Source organism: Ctenocephalides felis, unplaced genomic scaffold (genome assembly GCF_003426905.1).
Source record: "Ctenocephalides felis isolate EL2017-DRISC unplaced genomic scaffold, ASM342690v1 CF-g0.4_SCAFFOLD_01604, whole genome shotgun sequence".
Taxonomy (NCBI): Eukaryota; Metazoa; Arthropoda; class Insecta; order Siphonaptera; family Pulicidae; genus Ctenocephalides; species Ctenocephalides felis.
In genome coordinates this window covers 2,517,427-2,536,304 of record NW_020537758.1, presented here as the reverse complement: position 1 = coordinate 2,536,304, position 18,878 = coordinate 2,517,427, and the positions used below count along the sequence as shown (strand labels likewise).

The following is an 18,878-nucleotide window of genomic DNA, read 5'->3' as shown; positions in this document are numbered from 1 at the left end:
GTCCTTTGAATGTAATCGAGGTCAACTTGATGTTTATTAGAAATTTAAAGAGATTCACTCATTCGTTTAAATTCTTTTGTCTATTTCTTAGGGATCAACTTCATTCTTCGTAATGACTTCATCTCGACCAGAATACAACGACAAAATCAAATCTATGCACGCCTTGGCACCTGTAGCCTACATGGCACACATGAGAAGTCCCTTGATCAGATTGTTGGTTCCATTTGCCAGTTCTGCAGACGTAAGTAACCAAACAACAAAAAAATCTGCATCTTACCATTTCACGATTCTATTCAATTTTCTTATCCTCTAGTGGATGTTTAGAGGCAATAGGTCTACACGAGTTCTTACCATCCACCAAAATATTGGTCAACTTGGCTGCACAAATATGCAAAGACGGTTCTCATTTCCAACCAATATGCACCAACACTTTGTTCCTACTTTGTGGATTCAATCCAAGTCAACTAAATGCGGTGAGTATAAGAAAAATAGTTTGACCAAAAATGTTGGTTTTTGTAAATTAACCTTAATATTTTTTTTAGACTACTTTGCCTGCAATTTTAGCCCATGTGCCAGCAGGAGCTTCTACTAAACAGCTGATCCATTATGGACAACTAGTGGCATCAGGTAAATATAATATTTACACAGGATTGGTGATAAATCCTAAACCGTTCGTTTAATTTGGATGGCGTGTGAGACAAAAATGGATTTTAAAGTGTTTTTTTATTATCTTGCAGCTAAATTCCGCAAATACGATTACGGTTTAATCAGAAATTTGCAAAAATACGGTTGGGGCACACCACCAGCTTACGATTTGAAGAAAGTTACAGCTCCTGTGGCTTTGCACTACAGTGACAACGACTGGATGGCTCATTCCAAGGTAAAATAAAAGTTTAGGAATTATTTTGGGATATTTTAGTAATATTTTTTTTATGTGTGTATTGAAGAAGAGTTGTTTAAGGTTTTGTAAATTTTATAAGTCTCTAAAGCGACTTGGTATACTTTAAAATCTCATCAGTACATGGTATTATAAATCGGTGATTTGTTCATGATTTTATTTATTGTATCTCTTGTAACTTTTAAATAGTTTGTTTAATATAAATTTAAAAAATTAAATATTTTTTTTATTTTTAGGATGTCAATACTCTCTCTAAGCAATTGGGCAACGTAATTGGCAAATTCCGAGTACCAGATGGCAAATTCAACCATTTGGATTATTTGTGGGGAATCGACTCTGTAGATTTGGTTTATAAGAAAGTTATCAGCTTGATGAACCGATTTGGAGAAAATTAATATTAAATAATTATATGTTAGTTTAAAATGCAATTATATTAATTGTTTGTAAATATATAAAGTTTTAAGCATTGTTAAAAGTGTTTTTCCATTATAAAATATATATTACATACATATATATATATATATATATATATATATATATATATATATATATGTATGATTCTGAATTTGATGTTGACATATGTATTAACAAAGTCTAATAATCGGGCATAACATCAATAAAAAGAAAGAAATTCATGTTTTTTATTGATGTTATGCCCGATTATTAGACTTTGTTAATATATATATATATATATATATATATATATATCTTGATAGTTTTTTCGACGTTGAAACATATATATATATATATATATATTATATGCGTTTACAAACTCAAAAAACATTTGTAATACGATACTTATGTTCCAATTTCACATAAAACAACATATACATATTTTTACAATTAATTGCCTAAAGGCAATTTGCCACAGCACTAATTAACAATTAGTTCATTAGTTCATTATAAGTTTTATATACAGATTAATAATTAGTTTTTGAGATATTGTAGTTGAAAAGTTAGTGTAAGTTTTTTAAATATAAAATGTTTAATTATTTATATTTTTATATATTTTTTGTAATATGTGCTAGTGTTGTGAATTGTATTTATGTCGAACATGTTCCTATTGTTTTTGGAGAAGGTGGTGAAAATCGGGTACAAAAATCGACGGTAAGTAATTTCTTTTAAATAATTATTATTTAAAAAAAAATATAGTAGTGAATATCAAAGAATATTAAACATATTAAATTCTTAGCATTTTAGTATATACAAGTCAGTGAAGTGTATATAAAGTCAGTCCAAGAGTTATTCTGCTCCGTTTATAAATTAAATTGTTAATAAATAAGACAGCAATTTTTTTTTTATAATTTTTATATAAATTTATAGATATCAAAGAATAACATACTAAAATTATAGTATTGTATTACAACCGGTGTAGTCGTGTAGTCTTACGAGCTCTTTAAAAACTATAATTCTAATAAATCAGTAAAAGCATTAACAATCTAGTACATTTTTATAAAAAATATTTATTATTAAATAAATATGCAAGAAAATATTTTTTTTCAAAAAATAACATACTAAAATTATAGTATAGCAGTACAACCGGTGTAGTCTTACGAGCTCTTTAAAAACTACATTTTTAATAAATCATTAAAAACATTAACAATTTTTTTATAAATATGTGAGTAAATATTTTTTTTATAAATTATTAGTTTATTCATATTTATCTGAAAATAAAATACTAAAATTAGATTATTGTAGTACTTTTGGTGTAGCTTGGCAAGCTCTTTAAAAACTATCAGTAAGAGCATTAAAAATCTGATACATTTATGTAAAAAATGGCTTTAGAAATAAGTTTTTCTATTAATATTATAGTTTTCACTGAAAATGATATTTTACTCTCCGTGTACAAGTTTTTCTAATAAGTTTACAATTTCCACTTAAAATTATATTATTACCCTCAGTGCACGAGTTTTTCTAACAAATTCACAATTTTTACTTAAAACAATATTATTACCCTCAGTGTACAAGTTTTTCTAACAAATTCAAATTTTGTCTCAATTATTTTTTAGACTGATTTTATTTCCCAATTTGGTTACCCACACGAGACACATCATGTGGTAACAGAAGATGGTTACATTTTGGAGATGCACCACATTCCGAGCACCAGATCCTTGAAAAATAGACATTTGAGGACACGTCTTAATCAAAATAGACGTACTAAGATCAGGAGAAGACCTAGGCAGGTTGAGGAGGAACCTGAAAGTCCAGATTGGAATGAAATTGGAAACACTAGAAAAATTTTCGATTGGAGAGTTGATGGTGATCAAGATACATATGTGGATGATTTGAGAGGTTCTGATGGTAATGTTACGAAATATTTGGATGGACAACAAGATGTTTGCAGTTTGGATAAGTTTGTGCCAAAGTCTAAAATTGTATCCTACATAAAACCAGGACAAGATGTGTTTGCCAAGGAAGTGGATAGAGTTACTACAAAATCGAAGGAGAATGTTAGTAGTCCAAACAACCAGAACATAAAACAATCGTCAATAAAATTTGATCAAGAAAGACAACGTGCTGAACTAGATTTTGATGATGATCTGCCAAGACTTTTACAATCCCAAGAAAATGATCCATTATATGATAACAAATGTCCAATAAATCAAGACAAACAATTCAAAAGAACAAAAAGACGTAGCTACTACAGAGATTCTAAAGGATCCGTTTTTCTGATGCACGGATTGATGTCCAGTTCTGCAGACTGGGTTGTCACTGGCCCAGAAAAAGGACTAGGTACTAATTAAAATATTAGCTAAATCAAATTACATAAATAACTAGTGATGTATGGCATCGTGCCTTAAGGCAAATTGCTGGAACTTCCCGTACCGTAATGAAATATTCGAGAAATTTTAAACGTTTTCAAATATATTATTACAAATACTGAAACTTTCATTATTTTTGCTACCTTGTTATATCTGAGCAAATCAAATGTAAATCATAAATCAATTTATCTCCAGAACATTAACAATCGTCATTTCATTTCAAATTCAATTTCACAAAAAAATAGTTGCCTAACTTGCACAAAATTGAAAAAGTGCTTTGGTATAGTCACAGTCTAAACGCATTTGCAAACGATTTTGTGCTACATTTTTACTTATGCTGTGCTTAGCTTGGCGGCATTTTCACACTTGGGTAAACATTTAGACCAGAGTGGCGCTTAGACTGTGCTTAGCCCGGGTAATTTTTGAAATTTTTAATCTAAAATTACAAAAATATTTTATGGAAAGTGAAAAAAGATGTAATAATTTTTTATCTTCAAAAGCAATTGTTGTGTCAATACAAGCAGAAAGTTTTTTAGATCATTCCAATTTGACGCTTAGTTCACTCAAAAACTTCCATTTTTTGCACATTTAGCTCTATATCTTCGAAATGACTGGACCTGTCTTTGCCAAAAACTAATCACCTCTTCTCCCAATCATTACAAATTGAATGTTTTTTAGATCATTCAAATCCGATACTCCGTTCTCTCAAAAACTCGATTTGTATTTTCTGCACTCTTTGCTCCGTATCGCCGTAACGGCTGGACCTGCCTTTGCCAAAAACTAATCAGCACGTCTCCTTATTAATACGAATCGAATGTTTTTTGAATCAATCAAATCGCTTCATCCGTGTTCCCGAAATCGTCGACAAAAATTTGTATCCGAACACATACACACACACGCACACACACATACACATACACACACACATACATCTATTTTTTTCAAGGTATGCCAAAATGTTCAGAAACCTCTGAAACGTAAAGATATATAAAAATTTTCATTTTCGATTTTTTTGCGATTACTATAACTTGCACTACGGGAAGTTAATAATAATTACAAAAATGTTGGCAGCTTATATTTTGGCTGATGCTGGTTACGACGTCTGGTTAGGCAACGCACGTGGAAACAAATACTCCAGACATCACGTGTCCTTAGATCCTGATGCTGAAGACGATCATGATTTCTGGAAATTCAGGTACAACTATAACATAACAACTCTTATGCTTTTTTTATTGAATGTCTTTTATTTATTCCCCAGTTGGCACGAAATTGGTACCCAGGATTTACCAGCAATGATCGACTACGTGTTAGAAACGACCAATCAGAGAAGTCTGTCCTATGTTGGTCATTCCCAAGGAACAACTTCATTTTTCGTGATGACTTCAGAAAGACCTGAATATAACCAAAAGATCAAATCTATGCATGCTCTGGCACCAGTGGCGTACATTGGACATTGCTGGAATCCTTATGCTTTGGCGGGGATGCCTCTGATAATACCGATAGAGGTAATAATATTAATTATTATTTCTTCAAAAATAGGTCTATTATTCTTTACCTCGTGTCGTTCTATTTTTATCCCTGTGCCTATTTTTAGAACCTGGATAAGAAATACGGTCCCCGAGAAATGTTTCCAGCAAACGACGATCTGACAAAAATAAGTAACTTTTTGTGCTCGGACGAAAATGCTATAAGAGGTGTTTGTGTAAAGCTATATTTAGCAGCTTTTGGGTTCGACCCATGGAACGTAAATAGGGTAAATTGTTTGGAGTACATTCATCCCAAAATTAAAGATAAAAATTGATGTTTTTGAATTTTAGACACTGATTCCTGATATAATGAATAACATTCCGGCAGGTGCTTCTAGTAGACAGTTTATACACTATGCGCAGTTGATCAGAAATAGTAAGAAATAGTTGTAAGAAAATTTATATAATTTATCTGTCACCATTTGGATATTTTTGCATCTATTCATCACCTTTTCGATATTTTTGCTTCTATCCATCACCCTTAGGACATCTTTACTCTCATCTATCACCATTTTTTTAAATATCTAAATGCCAATAGTTCTGCTTACAAATTTTTCATTTTTATACTTGCTAATTTTCATTATTTCTGGTTGCCAATTTTTATATTTCTGGCTGTCACCTTTCATATTACTGATTTTTCTTATTTATGATTATCAATTTTTTCATACCTATTTTTTAAACCTTTTCATTGTCACAATCACATGTTTCTGGTTACCATTTTTCCTTGTTTTTGGCAGCCAATTTCCTTGTTTCTAATTATTAACTTTTCTATTTTCTGGCTGTAAATTTCTTTTTGATACTTTTTAAATTGTTTGGTTACCAATTTTCCTTCATTCTAGTTGGAAATTGTTCTCCGTCATGGTTGCCAAATTTTCTTACTTCTGGTTACCAATTTTTTTGTTTTCCAGAAAGATTTGCAAAATACGATCACGGCGTTTTGGACAACAAAGACTTGTACAATTCTCTAGTGCCACCAAACTACGATTTGGCCCAAATAAGTTGCCCTGTTGCCCTTTATTATGGAGACATGGACAATCTGGCAACACCACAGGTAAATAGAAACAATTACATACTTGTACAAGAATCACTTTAAAATGCAATTTTAAGGTATACCAGATTGCTCTGGAGCATTGTGATGTTAGGAAAAGTTGTTAATAATTTAATTTTGAACAAATTTGCTTAACACATAATCCATATTAATCAAATAGTTTAGAATTTATGAACGATTTAAAGAATAAGTACATTTCGATAAAACTGAGATTAATTTTTGTTTTCAATAGCTATTTTGAAGTATAACTAGTTGCTCTAGGATACTAACGTGTTAGAAAACTTTGTAGATAATTTATTTTTGTATAAGTTTGCCAAATATTTTTAGTTTAGTTTTTTTAATTTACACTATCAGTTTAAAAGTTACAAGAGATATAATAAATAAATGTACCTATAAGTAGTCTACTCGCCATACACGAAAGTAATGCATTTTGATAAAGCGTTAGGATTGCATTTTAATATTCATTATAGATTTTAAAATATTGTGAGTTATTGTAGAGTTGTTTGTTATTAGAAAACATTATAAATAATTTAATTTTGTACAAATTTCTCATATACATCATTTATATAAACCGCATAGTTTAAGATCTACAAACGATAAAAAAAAATATTACACAATTAAATTTGTCGCTGTATATTATTTGCACTATTTCTATTTCTGCCCAAAAAATAGCACCGTGGACTATTATAAATATCAGAATAAATAAATAAGAGTCTAAACAATTTTTAACAAATTTTTACAAATTTTATTTCCGTTTTTTAGGACGTCAAACACTTATCCAAAGAGTTGCCAAATGTTTTGGAAGTATATCGAGTTCCACACGACCGATGGAACCATATGGATTTTTTGTGGGCTGTTAATGTTAAAAAATTGTTGTATGACAGAGTTGTTGAAAATATCGAAAAATATAATTAATTTATTAAATAAAAATATATATTTATTTATTTACTTTCGCCAAAAGTTTCATTTATATCGAAGCAACAGTTTAAAAGTTACAAAAGATATAATAAACAAAAGCACTTCCAACAAATAAGTCATCAACTTATTTAATCATATTTTTGAATTTTAAAGTAAACCGAGTTGCTGTAGGGTTTCATGATATCAGACAATATTATAAACAATTTCATTTTAAACAAATCTCCCAAATATACTATATTGTTTGAATAAATTGTTTAAAAGTTACCAAAGATATGATAAACAAATACACAAATTAAACAAAACGCTGCAAATATAATTGAAAATAGTACGGGCTTTGGTAGACATTTATAATAAAAAGTATAAAAATATAAATATAAACAATATTTATACCAAAAATGATGAATTGTAGATTCACAAAATATTCGTTAGTTTAAAATAATCGTCGCATGAAAAGTTTAATAAATACCTAATTAAATCTTTATATCAGTCTTCACATAATCATTTTTTATAAAGAATTTTGTTTCTTTACGCCACTGGTATAAATATTTAAAATAATTCCAAATTATGCAAAAATTAAGTAATACCGATTGTATAATACAAAATTTTATCAACGTTAAAATTTTATTTTAAATACTCTCACGTCCAGATTGATAAATTTGGAAGATTGTTTGTTTAAGAAAATGTGATCGAGCACGAACAGTAGATATTTGTATTTTTCCATTTATATTTGTTTAATTATATATATATATATATATATATATATATTGCCACAGTTGTTGCCATGGATAAAAAAAATACAAATATTGGAGGTGGTTAGGTTCAATTTTTGATCAACAAGATCAGTGAAAAATTTATTTGGTGGTGACAATATGAAGTTGATGGTTGCTGTTTTGGTTTTTGTGGTTGTGGGTGCGATTAAATGCAGTATTTTGGATAATATACCACTTTTAGGAGCCATAAATCAAGACAGTGACCAAGATCAACAAGAAACACCTGATGACAACGTTGGTGATATTTTAAATTCATCTGCAAGTTCACTTACAGCTGATGGCAAAGACCAATCAAATCTGGTCCTCGACATCCTGATGGAACCATCACAAGACAGTCCTTTGGCCACAATAGGAGAAATTCCAAAAGACCTCACCTTAGGTTTAACAAGTTTTGCAAATTGGATGGGATTGACACAACCATTTGATAATGGATTTGCAGATATATCACAACTCCTAGTATCTGCTGTTTACGATTTGGATATGGAGCAATCTGCAGGGAGTCATATGGCTGGATTGATACAGCAAAAAACAACAGTAAGGGTGAAAGATACAACTTGGTAATAAACAAACTAATTTGGTTAAATTTTAGACAGATTTGATACAACAATATGAATATCCTCATGAAACTCATCATGTGACAACTGAAGATGGATATATTTTGGAGATGCATAGAATTCCTTTCCAAAACAAAGTGCGATATCAAGGTGTAGTTTTTTTGATGCACGGTTTGCTATCGAGTTCTGCAGATTGGGTCGTCATTGGTCCACAAAAAGCTTTAGGTAAATTTTTATCCTACCAACACCGTATTTGTATTAAAATTGTCATGAATGTTTTAGGATTTCTTTTACACGATATTGGTTTTGATGTCTGGATGGGCAATGCCAGAGGCAACAAATACTCAAGAGGACATTTAGAACTCAACAGTGCTACTGATTCTGAATATTGGGACTTCAGGTACAACTTTAAATTTAACAACATCACGCAATGCAAATTTTTATTCTATCTATTACCAGTTGGCACGAGATTGGCATCAAAGATGTACCAGCTATGTTAGACTATATCCTGGAAACAACTGGTGAACAGAAGTTGACTTATGTAGGACATTCGCAAGGAAATACTGCTTTTTGGGTAATGGCATCAGAAAAACCAGAATACAACACCAAAATTAAATCAATCCACGCTTTGGGACCAGTGGCTTTTATGAGCCATACAACTAATCTAATTCTTAACTTAATGATGCCTTTGTTGTCTGGTGGACTGGTAAGCAATAATTGGTAATAATAATAATTCACTATAATTGGTAATTTATAGTTAATCCAATTGATTCCAATTGTTGTCCAGCTGCTGACAAATTTCTTAGGCCAGTTTGAGTTTATGCCATCTAAGGGTTTTGAGACATTGTTTGGAAGACTTTTATGCAATGATGAGGATCCTGTGCAAATAGCATGCAGCAATATATATTTTATTGCATTTGGATACAATCCTTCGCAATTGAACGCGGTAAGGGTAAAAAAAAACTAAAATTAACGATTTTAAGAAAGTTGACGTCCTATTGTAAAAAAATTTAGAATTGTTTTTTTGGCCCTTGCTCTACAATTATAACTCAATCGAATAAAATCAGACTATCTGATCAGTACGACTCGCCAATATTTGTTTTCATCACAATTTATTGACAATGACATCACATCAGCAAATTGCAAGTTGTAATCTGTGCCAATCTGTCCACCAAATCTTAAGCGAATCTTTTATTTATTTATTTACATATTTATCCACGATTTAGCCGCAATCAATAATAATAAATAATATTCATCAATCTTTTAGACTTTGATACCAGAAATCTTAAACAATGTACCAGCTGGAGCCTCAACAAAACAAATGATTCATTATGGCCAACTAATTGTCTCCAGTAAGTAAACACCAAACGTGATATTATTGATATATACAAACAAATCATCAATTTTTTAGAAAAATTCAGACAATACGACTACGGACAATTAGGCAACTTAGAGCTTTATGGATTTCCTGAACCTCCTGATTATGATTTATCCAAAATAACGACACCAGTTGCTTTGTACATAGGACCAAATGATAATACAGGAACTCCTGAGGTAAATAGACAGTGAACTTATTTTCACTTATATGTATTGTTTATGTTTTATATATTAGGATGCTGAAATTTTGGCATCGCTGCTGCCTAATGTGATTCTAAACTTTTTGGGTCCAGGACCAAATTGGTCGCACGTTGACTTTATTTGGGGCGAAGACGTCAAAGAATTACTTTATGATAAAGTTATTGATACAATTATGAAATATAATGTTTAGGATTAAAATGTTATTATTAGATTTTTATGTTAGAATGTTGCTGGAAAATATTATAAATTATTTAGTTTTGTACTAAACAGGTCACAAATAGATATAATAAAAAAATGCACATCCACGAAATTAGTCTATTATTAACTTCCCGTAGGGCCATAAACCGAAATTTTTTGTATTTCTCGACATTTTGAAGTTTTCTGAACATTTTGGCATACCTAGAAAAAAATGGATGTGTGTGTGTGTGTTTTTTATGTCCGCATTTTTTCGTCCACGTTTTCGGGCGCACGGATCAACCGATTTGAATGATTTAAAAAATATTCGATCCCTATTGATAGGGAGGTGTGTTGATTAGTTTTTCGCAAAGGCAGGTCAACCGTTACGGAGATACAGAGCAAAGAGTGCAGAAAATAGAAATCGACTTTTTGAGAGAACGGAGTATCGGATTTGAATGATCTAAAAAACATTCAATTTGTAATGATTGGGAGAAGAGGTCATTAGTTTCTGGCAAAGGCAGGTCCCGCCATTTCGAAGATACAGAGCTAAATATGCAAAAATGGCAGTATTTGAGTGAACTAAGCGTCCAATTTGAATGATCGAAAAAACTTTCTGCTCGTATTGGCTAAACAATTGCTTTTAAGGATAAAAAATTTTTACATCTTTTTTTATTTTCCATAAAATATTTTTGTAATTTTGGATTAAAAATTAAAAAAAATACCCAGCCTAAGCATAGCCTAAGCGCCACTCTGGTACAAATGTTTACCCAAGTGCATTTAGACTGTTTATATACGGGAGCACTTTTTCAATTTTGTGTAAATTAGGCAGCTATTTTTTTAAATTGAATTCGAAATGAAATGACGATTGTTAATGTTCTGGAGATAGCAAAAATAATGAAAATTACAGTATTTGTAATAATACATTTGAAAACGTTTAAAATTTCTCGAATATTTCATTGCGGTTCCAGCAATTTGCCTTAAGGCACGATGCCATACATCACTAGTTAATTATTATAATATAAGTAGTTAAGTAGGTCTAAAGTTCTACATTTTAAAGTGCATTGAGTTGCTTTGAAGTTACACATCATTATACAATGTATAGACAATTTCATTTTGTGTAAATTTTCCAAATAAATAAATTAGTTAAAAAATTATTTATTTAAAAAATTTATCAATTACCAAGCATCACCTGTAGATATTTGTATTTTTTTATTCTTACTTGCCCAATATACATATTGACACAGTTGTTACTATGTCTGATGGCAAAAAATAAATATTGGAGGCGGTTTACTTTAATTGTCAATCAATAAAATCAGTGAAAAAATTCATTTGGTGGTGACAATATGAAGTTGACGGTTGTTGTTTTGGTTTTCATGAAAGTTAGTGCAATAAAAAGTAGTATTTTGGATAATGGACAACTTTTAGGAACCAAAAATAATGACAGTGACCAGGAACAACAAGAAACACCTGATGACAACCTTGGTGATATTTCAAAGCCAAATACCAATCCATCTACAAGTTCACTTTCCCCTGAAGACTTAAAATCCCTTACATCTGATGACCACAAAGACCATTCAAATAAGGTCTTTGAAGTTCTGACGTTACCACGAAATGATAGTCCTCTGGCCATCATTACAGAGATTCCAAAAGACATGTCCTTAAGTTTCACAAGTTTTGCAGACTGGCTAGGATTGACACAACCATTTAATAATGGATTTGCAGATATATCACAACTCTTAGTATCTGCTGTTTACGATTTGGATATGGAGCAATCTGCAGGCAGTCATATGGGTGGACTGATACAGCAAAAAACAACGGTAAGGGTAAAGGGTACAACTTGGTAATAGACAAACTAATGTGGTCAAATTTTAGACAGATCTGATACAACAATACGATTATCCTCACAAAACTCATCATGTGACAACTGAAGATGGGTACATTTTGGAGATGCATAGAATTCCTAACCAAACAAGGCGCAATATCAAGGCGTAGTTTTTTTGATGCACGGTTTGTTATCCAGTTCTGCAGATTGGGTCGTCATTGGTCCACAAAAAGCTTTAGGTAAATTTTTATCCTACCAAAACCGTATTTATATTAAAATTGTCATGAATGTTTTAGGATTTCTTTTACACGATATTGGTTTTGATGTCTGGATGGGCAACGCCAGAGGCAATAAATACTCAAGAGGACATTCGAAACTCAACAGTGCTACTGATTCTGAATATTGGAACTTCAGGTACAACTTTGTAATTTAGCAACATCACCCAATGTAAATTGTTGTTCTATCTATTACCAGCTGGCACGAGATTGGTTCTAAAGATCTACCAGCTATGTTAGACTATATCTTAGATACAACTGGTGAACAAAAGTTGACTTATGTAGGACATTCCCAAGGAACAACTTCCTTTTGGGTGATGGCTTCAGAAAAACCAGAATACAACACCAAAATTAAATCGATGCAGGCTTTGGCACCAGTCGCATTTATGAGTCATGTGACTAATCTAGTTGTTAACCTGTTGGCAACCACGTTATCTGGTGTACTGGTAAGTAATTATGAGTAATCTAAAGGATAACTTGTATTTGATACAATTGGTTCCAAAATTTTCCAGCTTGTCACAAATTTATTTGGCCAATTCGAGTTCTTGCCGTCTAAAGGTCTTGAGACATTGTTGGGAAGGTTTTTATGTGCTGATGAAGATCCTTTGCAAATGGCATGTACCAACATGTATTTTATCGCGATAGGATACAATCCTTCACAATTGAACGCGGTAAGGATAAAATTGTCATCTTAAGATATAATCTGCGACAATCTTTCAATATACCTTTACATTTTTAGCCTTTGCTACCAGAAATCCTAAACAATGTACCAGCTGGAGCGTCAACAAAACAATTCTTACATTATGGCCAACTCATTGCCTCCAGTAAGTAAACATCAAACATGATATTGATAACAAATAAATGTTTACACATTTTTTTTAGAAAAGTTCAGACAATACGACCACGGCCAATTAGGCAATCTAAAACAATACGGATCTCCAGAACCACCTGAATATGATATATCCAAAATTACGACACCAGTTGCTTTTTACACAGGACCAAATGATAATTTGGGAGACCCTGAGGTAAATAGAAAATAAAACTTTTTATATTTGTGTACATTGCTTTTTTTTATATTTTAGGATGCTGAACAAATGGCATCGCTCCTGCCTAATTTGGTCGTAAACTTTTTGGGACCAATACCTCTTTGGACGCACGCTGATTTTATTTATGGAAAAGACGTCAAAGAATTATTTTATGATAAAGTTATTGATACAATTATGAAATATAATGTTTAAGATTAAAAATGTTCCTTATTGGATTTTGCAAAGTTGCCAAATTTATCAAAATTAAAGTTGTATATATGCTCTAGTTTTTAAGGCGCAACTTTTTTTAGAACAAAGATACTAAAATTTGGTAAAAGAAACTTAAAATTTAGATCAAATTCACCATCAAATGAAAACCTTGATTCTTTCCTATCATCTCTAGTTAAAGTTCTACAAGTGTTTTGATACAAATAGTTTGCCTCATATATTGGTGAATAATGTTTCTTAATTAAAATAAATAGTTTATATCATATAATTTATATTCTTGGTGTCTAATTATTTTATCAATTATCTATCGATTCGCTCCTGATCAAAACTAATTAAAAAAATTATCGGACATCAATGTGACCTCCACGAATTCGCACGATGATAAAAGATAAGATTAGATAAGATAACAAGATATTCGTCATTAATTAAAAAAATCAATTGTCAAATTAGTCGTACTAAAATTATATCAATCACTGTCAATCAGAAAAAAATTAGAGATAATATTAACATTATTATGCTCTTTTATCTTCCTCCTGTGCAAAAAATTATCTTTTTCTATATAAAGGTGAAAATTTTGATTTGAAGACGTTTAATCAAATATTTGATTGGAAATATTGTTACGATAAATTTTGATATTTAGTGATAAAAATGAAATTTGGAATATTTTTAGTGTCATTTTTCTTTGCTGCAACTTTTGTCAGCAGCAAATCTGTGTATCAACCAAAGCCAATAATTGACCTTAATGCAGTGGTAAGTAATTGATGGAAAAAACAAGATTCGTTGTTTTCTTAAATAGTTTAGAAGATACCCAGAGATCGACTAAGCATTCATAATTGTTTAGCACGTCCTACAAAATTGTGAAATATTGTGAATTTTGCTTTGGTTAGTTTCCACGTAAAATATTACTAAAAAATCTAATTTTTCTCCCAGGAGAAAATAATTGCAGCCGAAGGTTACCCAAGCGAAACCTACAACGTGACCTCCGAAGATGGATACATCCTAACAGTCCACAGAATACCCTTTAGCCCTTCAAAAGGTCAACCAACAAAAGGCGTAGTCTTTCTGCAACATGGTCTTTTGTGCAGCTCCGCCGATTGGGTTGTCATGGGCAAACAAAAAGGCCTAGGTAATAGATATATACACTAAACAAATTACAAGACATAATGACAACATATGGTTTGTTCTAGGTTTCATCTTATCTGACGAAGGTTATGATGTGTGGCTGGGCAATGCAAGAGGCAACACGTTCTCTAAAAGACATATCACTTTGGATCCTAAAAAAGATGCCAGAAAGTTCTGGGAATTCAGGTACGACTTAAACACCATCATGCCCAAAATATTTACTTAGGAACTTAAAAAACTATGTTTACTAGTTTAATATTTAACTAGTTGGTATTGGTATTTTTCCTTGAGGCAAGTTACATGAACTTCCCGATTTGTGTAAACAATCGACTTAATCCATGATAGATAAATTAATTTATGAGTGATTAAAAGTATATTCGAAGTGGATTTATTACCCATTATTAAAAATCGAACACGGCAACCCGGTCAAAATATTTTTTAAAAGCAAATTTTCAAAAATCAATAATTTTCATAATTGAGACAGTTTTTCTGTAGGACCTTAATTGTTTAGTATGTTCATTAAGACCAAGCATTTATCGTTATACCAGGTAAATCATCTAATTTTAATTTTAACAAATGTCTAAAGAACTACTCATTTTCTCAAACTTTAATGAATTTTTAAAATTGAACTACTTGTCGTAAGGCCGTAATATTTTAGTAAGTTCTATAAGACCATGATATATATCGCCCAAAAAAGTTCAATAAAAATTGGCTTAAATTTTTTTTTCAACAGTTAATTACAAGAAAACGGCTCGGTAGATTTTCACCTAAATATCATTCCCAACTAATATCTTTCGAACAGTTTTTGATTTCTTAAAATCGATTCGGTAGTATGAGCTTAAATGTCGACGAAAAGTTTAACACTTTCTTCCAAATTACAAAGAAACGGCTCGGCTGATCGTCGCACAAAACTGAGAAACGATAATCCTCATCGAGTTACATCAAATGGTTTTTGAATTTCTGAAATCGGTTCAGGCGTTTTTGAGCAAACGTCGATGAAAGCTTTAATTTTGACAAATGCCAAAAAAAAACAATTTTTGCAAACTTTGACGAATTTTTAAAGCTAAACGAGTTGTCGTAGGGCCGTAATATCTTAGTATGATCTAGAAGACTATGGTTTCTACCGTCAAAAAATAATCATGAAAATCGTCGATTTTTTTTTAAACTTTATTACAAGAAAACGGGCCGGCCGATCTTTACCAAAAACTAATCAGCACGATTCCCAACCAATATCTTTCGAACGGTTTTTGAATTTTTAGAATCGATTCAGAATTGCAGGCTAAAACGTAGACGAATAATTTTTCACTTTCCTGCGATTTATAAAGAAACGGCTCTGCCGATCGTCGCACAAAACTGACAAACAATAGTCCTCATCGAGATACATCAAATGGCTTTTAAATTTTTGAAATCGGTTCAGCCGTTTTTGAAAAAACGCCGATTTACGACAAAAAATCTGTTCACATACACGCACACACATACACACACACACATACTTTTTCCATAAATTTGGTTTCATTCGATTCAGAATGGCTTGAAACGTCGAGAAAACATAAAATTAGCGAATCGGATTTTTTGATGAAAACAAACTTCTCCTTCGTGAAGTTAAAAAATCAACCCTTCTTTTTCCATCAATTACTATCTATAAATATTTTAATTTTTTTCAGTTGGAACGAAATCGGTATGTACGATTTACCAGCTATGATCGACTTTGTGTTAAAATCCACTGGTGAATCCAAATTGAACTACGTTGGTCACTCTCAAGGAACAACATCGTTCTTTGTGATGGCTTCTGAAAGGCCAGAATACAACAATAAAATCAAATCTATGCAAGCTTTGGCACCTGTTGCTTTCATGTCCCACATGAACAGTCCAGTTGTTAGAATTTTGGCACCATTTGTTTTCAACTTGGAGGTAAATATAATTCATACTCAAAGACAACGTACATCAATGTTCTAATTATTTTTTTAATGTTTTTGTAGTTCCTCACCAGTGTAATTGGTTTACACGAATTTCTGCCTACGACCGACTTTTTGGCAGGTATTTCTGATAATTTTTGTAATGATGGACAGTGGACGCAGGAAATATGTTCAGGGGTTCTTTTCTTACTTTGTGGATTCAATGAGGAACAACTGAACTCTGTAAGTAACCAGATCACTAACCAGATGATCAATCAAAATTCTGATCAACTGGACAGATTTTTAATAAATTGATACTAATACTTAAATTTTATTGAAAAACGGTTCTGGTCATTTTGTACATTGTTAGTTAACTAATTTTATTTGAGCCAACTCCAGAAAATCTAAATTTGATCCAGAATTTTATAAACTTTCCCTTGAAATATTGAAAGTGATGAAATTCAAATTTTGTTTAAACAAATCCAATATTTTTAACCACAAATTATAAGAATCTTTAATAAATATAGTTTTCATTTGTTTACAGACTGCTTTACCAGCAATTCTCCAAAACACACCAGCTGGTGCATCTACAAAACAGTTGGTCCACTATGGACAAGAAGCCAATTCAGGTAAAGACATTTTGTAAATACTTTTATCATAATTCGGAGTAATTTTAAAGTACACCAAGTTGCTGTAGGTCTTTGTGATGTTAGACAAATATAATTTATACATCATTTTTAAACAAATTTTCATCGCACACCATTTACATAAGCACCCCTTTTCGGTTAGATAGGGAGAAACTAGATAAAATTTACTACGATTCCGTGTGAACAGTTTGAATTCGATCTTTTATTATTCTTTGGAAATAAATAGAAAATTCGGGTCATTTTTTGGTTTTTGTCAAATAATTCACAAATATCATATAAAAGCACCCCTTTTCGATTAGATAAGGAGAAACTAGATAAAATTTACTACGATTCCATGCCAACAGTTATATACACTCCGATATAAAAATTTGGAATAAAACGACTTTGAATTCGATCTTTCATATTCTTCAGCATCAAACGGTTTAAGATCTACACACAATGCAAACTATAAATGCACTGTTGGTCAACCAAATAATATCTTTATAAAGTAAATCCTTTACTTTTAGCTAAATTCCGCAAATTCGACTTCGGCTGGTTCAAAAATTTGAAAAAATACAATCAAACAAGTCCACCAGACTACGATTTGAAAAAAGTCACGACTCCTGTAGCTCTGCACTATAGTGACAACGACTGGATGGCAAATCCAAAGGTAAAATCCAAAATAAAATCAAATGATCCAATCCAATTGGTATAATTATTTTTTTTATTTAGGATGTTGACATTTTGCACAACCAGTTGGCAAACTCTTTGGGCAAATTCAAGGTTTCGGATTCGAAATGGAACCATTTGGATTTCACTTGGGGAAAAGATGCTGATAAGCTTTTGTATCCAAAAGTTATCAGTTTGTTGAATAGATTCGCTTAGATGGAGAAAATTGTTTATAACAATTGTTGACAATTTTTAATATTATATATTAAATTTATAATAAATGCATTTGTATGAAAAATACCAAGGTTTTATGATTTATGATTGCCTTATGATGGCTAGAAACTGTTAGGTAACAAATATAATTATAGTAGCTTTGGTGTCTATAATTATATAAATTTACAACAAAAAACTGGAAAATAATTGTTTTAACTATTTTACTTTCCAGAAACAAAATTTTTCAGAGTAAGATTTTTATTACGAATTTTATACCATTTGTTGTTAAATGAAGATGAAGAGAATTACATTTTTTCAGTTTTGTGAATTTAATTATTTTATAACTTAGATGTACAATGTTAGTCTGAGAAAGACGAAGTCTAGATAAAATTTCATGTAAAATAGTATTATAGAAATTTTTATATTTTTGAAAGTTTTTGAAAACCACAATTTAGCTTTTAGGTTTGTCTTAAATCCATGAGAGTAAAATTTTATATTATCAATTTTTCACTATGTGAAAAAATTACATTTTTTAGTTTTGGGAATACAACTACTTTCATAATTTAGATACACAATTTTTGTCTAAGAAAGATTAATTCCAGATAAATTTAACTATAAAATTCTATTATCAAACTTTTTATAGAATACTCAACAAAGTTTTTACAAGCTTTGCAAATCCAATATTTTAGTATTAAATATTTTTAGTACTTTAATATTTTTTTAATACTTTTTTATTTTTATTTTAAATTTAATTTAATAAAATGTATTAATA

The 18,878-nt window shown here is 30.9% G+C and overlaps 2 protein-coding genes and 1 pseudogene across 2 annotated transcripts; all 3 read left to right on the top strand.

The window, feature by feature from the left end:
- The window catches only part of LOC113372813, a 25,565-nt pseudogene extending 24,247 nt beyond the window's left edge, over positions 1-1,318 (top strand).
- A 634-nt stretch (positions 1,319-1,952) lies between these two features.
- On the top strand, positions 1,953-7,149 carry LOC113372812 (lipase 3-like). The gene is made up of 9 exons (XM_026613151.1): positions 1,953-1,979; positions 2,908-3,022; positions 3,551-3,631; positions 4,732-4,855; positions 4,919-5,165; positions 5,255-5,404; positions 5,478-5,562; positions 6,095-6,237; positions 6,997-7,149. The coding sequence occupies exons 1-9, from the start codon at positions 1,953-1,955 to the stop codon at positions 7,147-7,149; spliced, it is 1,125 nt and encodes a 374-aa protein (XP_026468936.1).
- Positions 7,150-8,021: 872 nt separating this feature from the next.
- Positions 8,022-18,109, top strand: LOC113372810. Its single transcript, XM_026613149.1, has 15 exons — positions 8,022-8,456; positions 8,512-8,701; positions 8,759-8,876; positions 12,528-12,774; positions 12,841-12,999; positions 13,068-13,152; positions 13,211-13,353; positions 13,411-13,533; positions 14,512-14,707; positions 14,769-14,889; positions 16,368-16,614; positions 16,683-16,841; positions 17,143-17,227; positions 17,752-17,894; positions 17,957-18,109. Exons 1-15 carry the CDS (start codon positions 8,022-8,024, stop codon positions 18,107-18,109), a joined length of 2,604 nt encoding a protein of 867 aa, XP_026468934.1.
- The last annotated feature ends 769 nt before the right edge of the window (positions 18,110-18,878 follow it).